Genomic DNA, 9,000 nt, shown 5'->3' with positions numbered 1-9,000 from the left:
AGGTGCGGCCCCTCCGGGGATAGCGGCAACGGGGGACCGGGCCTGCGGTGGGGAAGGGATTAGAGCGTCAGAAAAGGTCGTTGGTACTGTGTTACTGATTAACTGGTCAGTAGCCGTGTGATGTTAACCACTCCGGTGGCTGTAGGCTCCCATGCTAAAGGTACACAAGTAAGTAGGTAATTCTCTTACAAGGTTCCTAGGAGTCATGCCTGCTTACAGTGCCGCAGACGATGCCCTGACAACCAAGTTGGTGACTTTCTATGAGCACAAGAAGGATTCCTCCGTCCCTTCTCACCAAGCGACTGTCCTCTTATTTGACCCCAGAAACGGTTCTTTAAAAGCCGTGAGTTTCATGCATGCTTCTGTGCTCTTCTCTGTTAATGCTCTGTCAGTTCTCCCTTCTGATTCTTAGAAGCTGGAACAGGTGTAAATTGGCCTGAGCTTACCTACATCATCAATGAAAATGTGTTTGTGCCAAATGAGGATTTGGCCTAAAGCCTTATGTCTTTCTTACGTGTTAATGTCTGCTCTTTACTGCTACTTGTGATTTGAAGAGAATCTGATGGCTCACAGGGTGACTGGAAGAAACCAATGATCAGGAAAAGTTTACCTTGTGTTTGAAAGGAAAAAAAACTTTGGTGAATAAAGAATTGATCTTGAACCATCTTAAGTTAAATCTAAAGAGATTTACAATTGGTGTAACGGAATAGTATTCAGAGTTTGATTGTTTTGTTTGTTTGTTTAAAGAATTTAAGAATTTTTAAAGAATATTGACCATTTTCATTACCCTTTAGTAATAATGATTATTAAAGGGCCAAAACTGATCAAGAAAACTATATTGGGCTTTTATTCCTAAACTGTATCTGAAAGCATGTCGGCTTTTTAAGCCCCTTAATTCATTTGTACACAGTAGCTAATGCACATTGAGGCAGGAGTGCCCCACTATGTGTATGATAGACATTAAAGGAATTCCATGGTTCCCTGTCATCCCTTTGTACAGACCAAGACAGTGCAGGACTTGTGAACCCCTGCCAGTTTGCACCGGTCCCGGATCTTACTGGAGTGCAGAGTATTGCTGTTATGTCTATCTATTCCCTGCGTTGGAGAGCCAGGGAAGTGCAGTGCATGAAGAGCTGTGTGAGTTAGGGATGGCTCAGCTCTGACTAGTTTTCACTCCATTTGTGCTGGTGGAATGACATGGAAGAACTGGAATAGACAGAGAATCTGCCCAGTTTAAACATCTTTTTTATGGTTTGTGGTTGCTATAATAGTAATTACCAACTTTTATATTTTTGTCTGTGCCCTGTAATATCACATAATTCACAAATTGGATGAAAATGTCTGGTATTTACTCATATTTTTAGTGTTCATTTCAGCCTGTTTGAACTTTTTTTTTTTCTTTAAAGGTCCTAGATGGCAGTGTGATTACAGCAAAACGAACAGCTGCGGTTTCTGCAATTGCTACCAAGGTATGTCTTCTGTTTCCTAAATTGGGACATATTTAGTGGTGTTATATATAAAATAACTAGAAGGAATGATGTAAATGGCTTTCATCAAATAGAGCTTTAAATTAGATTCATGATAACGTATATACCTTCAGGGAAAACTTGAAAGCGGAGTCTTCTATTTTGAGTGAGTCATGTCTGACTTTAACATTTTATGTGTGATTGGAGAAGGAATCTGAGCTATGCTTTTGTGGCTAGTTATGCACACTGTTCTGGGAATTTACTGGGGTGTCTTCCTCTGTGACTTTCTTTCTTTTATGCTTGTCTTAATATGTTCCGTTACGATTCCGGGTGATGCGGCTGTGGTGATAAATTCAGTTTTGGTTAGATATACGTTTTCTGCTGTTGGGCCAGGACAGGTGGGTTTTACTGGGCCTGCAGAAATGGGGAAAAGGCACATTTCTAGTGGGCAATGTGGATCCTCTTAAGAGAGATAATGGCCAGGATAGATGGATGACTTGTCCAGAGGTGGCTGTCTGTGTGTCTGTCAGTTTCTCTGTGGTCGTTGGACGATGTCCAGATGACTGTCCCTGACTACAGCCATAAACTTCAGTGTCTGAAGACAAGTGAGGTGTATCTTGCTGTATGTTGCTTTACATCATTTCAATTTCAGTTGGAAATTGTTGGTTTTGAATTCTTTTAAAACTATATTTGGTTGGGCTGCTAATAGTGGGAGGAGGGCAAGTCACTATCCATTGCACAGTAGGATTTTAGTTTTCACCTCGAAGGATGAGGCAATAAGAAGAGGGCCAGAGCTCTGTTTTTCACCCATCAGCTTTGCATCAGACTGAAGGCTGATCTCACCACTTCGTTAGTGGCAGTCTTCATGCCAGTGTGACTCTATCCATGGCAATAGAGCTAAACTGACATAAAATTGGAGTGAAGAACCTGTCCCCAAGAGCTTCCGCTGGTCCAAAGGACAGAATAATTTACAATGGATTCCTTGGACATGAGGTTATAGGACTTCATTCATCTCAGCCATTCTATACTTGGGCAGTTCTGACAGTTTTTACACAGTCAAGGCTCTGCTGGCCTCAAAGGAGCTTGGCTGCTGAAGGGACTTCAAGATCAGATCCTTCATTGTCATCTGCTGTCTTGGGAAATTTTCAGGAGTGTTTGAGTTTAGCTCATAGTTAGCTCATCTTGTCCTCTTTATGGCATTTGCTTTTCAAAGACCCATGCTCTTATACAAGGAACCTTTGAAATCAGTGCTTCAGAGACTTTGAAAGGAACATTAAAAAGAGTTCTTGCTACTGAAAAATGGGATCAATGAGATTTTTTTCAGTTTATTTGCAGCAGAATAAGTGTTGAGAGCCTAGAAAATTCTAAAGCTTTTTATACAGAAGTGAGTGGCCACAGCAAATGCATAAACAAGACACAAGGATAGCTTCGGGCTGCACTCCAGCAGCCCTCTCTTCACCTTTGCCAAGTACTGGTGAATCACAGGCAAGAACTAAACCAGAAAACCAAAAGCAATCATAGAACTGAATTTTAATATTTGTTCCTCAGAACCATCCCTATTTTTACAATACTTGATACCTACATATCATGGCTCTTACAATGCCAAGGTCTGCTTGTGGTATGATTTATGGCTTCAGTGAATTGAAAAAGAAGGTTTAGTTTGGGGCTACCAGGATCAGTTTACCCACACAGCTACTGCTTTCAGTATTATGAGCCCTGTTTTCAGCCAGTGCAGAACATCAACACTATGGTTTTACACTTAATTAATCACCTAGGTGTAATAAATTATACTAATATTAGAGTGTGCCAAGGCCCCAGAATTTGCATTGGCTCATGCTGTTGCATGTTAAGTCTGAATTTCAAGTGTCGGACAATTCAAAACCGGAATCAAACCAAGATGTACTTTGGTGCTATTGACACTAGCTTTTGCATTTAAAAAAATTATATATATAGTGGTAATTGAATATTGTTTAATATTAATATGAATCAATACTAACTTTTGCATAAAATCGCTATTTTTTGTTTTAAAGGACTAAGGATACTGCTTTCTTTTGTAGTATTTTGGTATATATTTGTCATATCTATTAATATATTGTCCTTACTTTTTTTTTTTTTTTAAATATTTGATACTCTTTAGTTGTTAATGCCAGCTTTTGCAGAAGTGCTGTGCATTTTGGGAGCTGGTGTTCAAGCATATAGCCATTATGATATCTTCACGGAGCTGTTCACGTTTAAAGAGGTAATGGACACATCTTAACAGGAGACATTTATTTTTCTCTCTTATGTTTCAGCAGCACTTAATATAAATAAACCATACTACAACCAAGGAAGTTAAGGGATTAATCATATTTTGATTCCCCTTTTACAGAACGCAAGAATACTCTGAACAGCTATAGAATTTCTTGCTCAAATGTTGGCCTTTAAAAAAAAAAAAAAGGGGGGGAGGGGTTGGAAACAAAGTCAAGTTTCAGATGCCTTTTTCTCTCTGAGAAAATCCTACTGTGTATGCCATACTTGGATGAGCTTTCTGTGACTTTCCCTTAAATATATTTATTGGAAATAATTTTATTTTATAAATACAGCTCTATAAGGAGCTGTTGTTCTGGCAGCACAAAACAGTCATTCAAATGCAGCTGCACACACATGAAATTTAGTGACTTGTGTGACAAGAACATTAAAGGGGGAAAAAAACCCATGTTTAGGATACATGTAATTATCTACTGAAAACTGAAACAGTGTTCTGTTTCAGCAAGGAGAAATTCTCCAAGCTAAACTGTTTGTCTTTTTTTCCTTGAAGGTCAGGATATGGAATCGCACCAAAGAGAAAGCGGTGAAGTTTGCTAATTCAGTTAATGGTCCAGTGCAGGTCTGCTCTTCCGCTCAGGAGGCAGCTACTGGGGCTGATGTGATTATAACAGTCACTATGGCAACAACACCAATTTTATTTGGAGACTGGGTAAAACCAGGTGCTCATATCAATGGTATGCTATGTTTGCATTGTTTAAAGGATATAGAATCATAGAATGGTTTGGGGTGGAAGGGACCTTAAAGATCACCTAGTTCCAACCCCCCTACCATGGGCAGGGACACCTTCCATTAGACCAGGTTGCTCAAAGTGCCATCCAACCTGGCCTTGAACACTTCCAGGGATGGGGTATCCACAACTTCTCTGGGCAACCTGTTCCAGTGCCTCACCACCCTCATAGTGAAGAATTTCTTCCGTATACCTAATCTAAATCTACCCTCTTTCAGTTTAAAGCCATTACCCTTTGTCCTATCACTACGTGCCCTGTAAAAAGTTCCTTTCCAGCTTCCTTGTACCCCTTCAGGTACTGGAAGGTTGCTATAAGGTCTCCCCGGAGCCTTCTCTTCTCCAGGCTGAACCACCCCATCTCTCTTATAGGAGAGGTGCTCCAGCCCTCTGATCATCTTTGTGGCCCTCCTCTGGACTCGCTCGAACAGGTCCATGTCCTTCTTATGTTGGGGGCCCCAGAGCTGAATGCAGTATTATCACATTGTTTAGCATCAAAAATATTCTGTGCTTCTCAGAATGAATGTTCTTTCGATTTTGACTTTTCCCCTTTAGTGAGGACCACTTTTCCTAGCCCTGTCGTCCTGGTTGTCTGGAGCCAGAACTCCTGCATATTCTAGCACTGGATGTTTGCTAGAGCATGGGATATGCTTTTTTCACTAGTGGTGCATCATCTTTGCTACCATGTTGTCACTTGATGCTCACCTTGCTCTCCATTTGAATAACCCATACAAACATGTTATTTCCAAAGTGATTCCTGCTCATTTGACTGTTTCCCTGGTAGTTGTCATCTTTTCTTCACCCAATTTTTTCATGGTGAGGTTTGGGGGGCTTTTCCCCTCCTCCCCCTGCCTTGTAATGATGTTGCCACACTATTGTTTGGAGTCTCTAGACATGCCCACATTTGCTTATTTTATTAATTGTGGGCCTGGTTCAGATGGCCTTGTGCACTTTCCAAATGGCATGGTAATAAGACAAAAGCCACTTGTCAAAGGGAACAATTTAAAGGAAGGTCCCACATTCCATCAGCATCCTACCAATTTTTCAAACTCAATTTAGTCCTTTGGCAATTGAATGTTGTGGTCTGTGTTATGTCACGGAATGGAAGCCGGAAATACAAACAAAATCAATTAAGGTCTGCAGTCACTGAGGCGACACATACACAAAGACCCCTCTCCTTTCTGTGCCTTGGTTTTTTTGTTGTTGTTGTTGTTGTTTTTTTTCCCCTCCATTGAGGCATTTGTGCTCTTTGATGAGGCATTCAGGCAACATGGAATTTATTATTCCGTAATAGTTGGACACTTTTTAAAAACATTTGACTACAGTATAACTTTTTTTTTAGTCCATAACAAGTTGATATATTTGAAAAGGTAAGCTCCTTGATTTGTTTTCAGTTTCTCCAGATAAGTGAAAATCCATAACCTGCTCAACTTGTACTGCTTATAAAGTCACAAGGAAATAATAGAAGGCTATAGGTCTAAAAATCCTGATTAGTAACACTGAACTCTCTGTCTGCTTGTGCAAGTTGTTGCTGCACAATACTTTGGTTCTCATCTGTTCAGGATCATTGAGGGATTCTTCAAATCTTTTTTTTTCCTCTATAGACACGTAACAAACAGTCTGGATCAAATGAAACGAGTATAAAATTCAGGGCATTTGGTAATGATCTGATGAAAGACAAGGATACAAGAGAGAGTGGACAAAGGGGAATGGTTTTCTTATGCCTCAGCTACCCGGAGTCTGCTGACAAGGATATTCTACTGACAAATCAAATATGGAATGTTTTAAAGGAGCTGTATTAGGTGTTAGTTAACTCTGTTTAAAAAATAAAAAGCAACAAACCCCTGTTAATTTGGCAGTTGCAGAAACGGTTTACTGTTTGTCTGCAGAAGAGTTGTAGTCTGTATAACCTTAAGATTATCTTCCCTGAGTTGTGTCACCAAATGATCAAAGTTTATTCTAACAGTGCCCTCTGTAAGCAGAACAGACTAATAATGTCACACTTATTTATCGGTGTCACTTTCAAAGCTCCTAGCAAAGGCTTGTTTGTTTTGTAGCTATACATAGTTACATCTATCTTTACATTTCTTGTATTGATACAAGATGATGAAGGGCTAAACAGAGCTACTTCCCCTTCTCTTCTCTGTCAGAATTATTTGAAGGTGCAGTTTGACTAGTGTACCAAAGAGGTGGAAGCAGTGCCAGCAAAGAAGTTCACTTCTGCTTCCTGAAGAGCTGCAGTTTAATGCTTCAGCAGGTTGAAATGCAAAGGCCAATTGATTCCAGTTCTGCTGTGCTTACGGGGAATGTAAGACTTTTGTCGGCAGCAGCATCTACATGACTAGAGGTCAAGGATGTGGTACTTTGAACAAACTGTAGTTTGGAGGGTTGGACCCAATGTCATCCTTCATTGACATCAGTGGAAATTTAGGGGTTAGCACCTTACAGAAACAGGCCATATATATCTCAGTGTTACAGCTGAGGCCAGGTTAAGAGAAATCCAGGCTTTTTCCCAGTTGCTCAGGCACATCCTTTTTTTTTGTTGTTGTTGTTTTATCAATCAACATGTCTCCAGTGCTAACATCAGTTTGTGTACCACACTTCCACAATAACGTCCATTGTTACTTCACACATGTCTTTTGGACAAAATGTGGTTTGAATTTGTTTTAAACATTCCTCCCAAGTTCATCAGTTTTGTTGTCTTAGCTGTTGGAGCAAGCAGACCAGACTGGAGAGAACTGGACGATGAACTGATGAAGAATTCCATTCTGTTTGTGGATTCTAGAGAGGCTGCTCTGACAGAATCGGGAGATGTTATATTATCAGGGGTAAGACTTTCTTAAATTGCAGTCTTTATTTTTGTGGCAATTGGCTTGCGTTTGAAATGAGTTGGTACTGATGATGTGCTGCACTGAAACTTTGTAGAGCATCAAATGTTATTAACACTTTCCAGGCACAGGCTGAAAGATAAACTGGTTTCAAACTGAAGGTTTCAAACTGAGGCTTCTATATGCTTATGCCAAAACCATGCAACTTCTGTATCAACCATTACATGGCACCAAATTACAGTAGCATGTTTTCAGCATTGGCCTTTGTGTACAATAACAAAGTATTGGTTTTGCAAGACCTACATTTCATGCACTGTTTGGTAGTTATGTCAAATATTTTTCAAATCTGCTTGTTAAAACCTGTAACTTTCTTCCCGTAATATTTCAGTGTGATTGACACACATCAGGCCTCTAGAGAATGGACGACAGAAGCCAAGCAGACAGTTAGTGATCTGCAGAAATTTGATGGCAGGGCCTCTTTTAGGTTTAACCCTCTTTTAGGAGGGGTTTTTTTTCTCTTTTAATGTTTTTGCAGAACAAATATGGTTTCCACTTTTGAGGTTTAACGTAAGAGGTCCAGATACGGTAAGGTGTGTGGAACCCCATGTGTTTTGTTGGATAAGTTTACAAGCTATCCACTGTAATTTACTGACTGAGGAAAGCCTGTCAGCTGTTTTTCTCTGAAAAACATTCCATTCCTCTGTGATTTCTGTCCAGTTTCTGTATTATTTGTCTGAATACTGATCTGCTTCAGCATGGAAGGGAATCAGTTCTGGGATAGCAGAACTGGAGGAGTTCGTTCTTTTGGAGTCACTCAAAGTTTTTCTCTTAACGTATGTATGGATATTATGTTTTTGTATAAATATATATTTTCCTTTTACAGGCAGAGATTTTTGCTGAGCTGGGAGAGGTAGTGAAGGGTATGAAACCAGCCCTGCCTGAGAAAACAACAGTGTTTAAATCGCTGGGTAAGAACAACCCCTCCTGTGTACAAGTCTGACAGAAAACAATGCCTTGTTATTTATTAGGTCCCCCATGCGTGGGAAAGCTGCTGATCATCTTCAAAACTGCTGTGGCAATGCACTGTTCAGAAGAAACTAGGATGTAATTTGCATTTTCCCTTTTTATTTCCCTTTTTATTCATCTAGCAGGTCTGATGTAATGAAAAGTGATAGGAAAGCAAACAAACAATAGGAAGAAGTACATTTTCCATTTCGCAATTGTTCAACACATGACTGCAGCGTTTATTAATACAGCTCCAGCCCGAATACCCTGCTGTTATGCCCCTGAAGTCTGTCTGACCTACAGACAACGTGGCAGTGTACTATGGGGTTGGAGTTGATGATTGGGGGAAGGAGGTCCAAAAGGGCCAAGTTGTGACATGAACACTGAAAATTAGATTTGTACTATTGCATAAACTTCATGTAGCACACCTAACAATTACATGATGGCTATGAACTTTGAATGTAACACTGTAGGTGTTTGGGATGGGGAATGATTTCTGTTCCTGTCCAGTTAGATAATTTCCTGAGTCCTTCTGTTCCCTTCTGAAGCTAAATTATTTTGTACAGCTGAAGAACTGTTTGAAAGTGACTTTAATTCTTTTTCAGGGATGGCAGTTGAAGATACAGTAGCAGCAAAATTTGTTTATGACTCGTGGTCAGCTGGTAACTAA

At 40.0% G+C, this 9,000-nt stretch overlaps 1 protein-coding gene across 1 annotated transcript; it reads left to right on the top strand.

The window, feature by feature from the left end:
* Positions 1 to 199: 199 nt before the first annotated feature.
* CRYM (crystallin, mu) lies at positions 200 to 9,000 on the top strand. The gene is made up of 7 exons (XM_009584920.1): positions 200 to 343; positions 1,407 to 1,469; positions 3,604 to 3,705; positions 4,264 to 4,447; positions 7,204 to 7,325; positions 8,209 to 8,293; positions 8,936 to 9,000. The coding sequence occupies exons 1-7, from the start codon at positions 206 to 208 to the stop codon at positions 8,998 to 9,000; spliced, it is 759 nt and encodes a 252-aa protein (XP_009583215.1). The 5' UTR covers positions 200 to 205.

Source organism: Fulmarus glacialis, unplaced genomic scaffold, assembly GCF_000690835.1.
Source record: "Fulmarus glacialis isolate BGI_N327 unplaced genomic scaffold, ASM69083v1 scaffold6379, whole genome shotgun sequence".
NCBI classification, from domain to species: domain Eukaryota; kingdom Metazoa; phylum Chordata; class Aves; order Procellariiformes; family Procellariidae; genus Fulmarus; species Fulmarus glacialis.
This window is presented reverse-complemented; position numbering and strand designations above follow the sequence as displayed.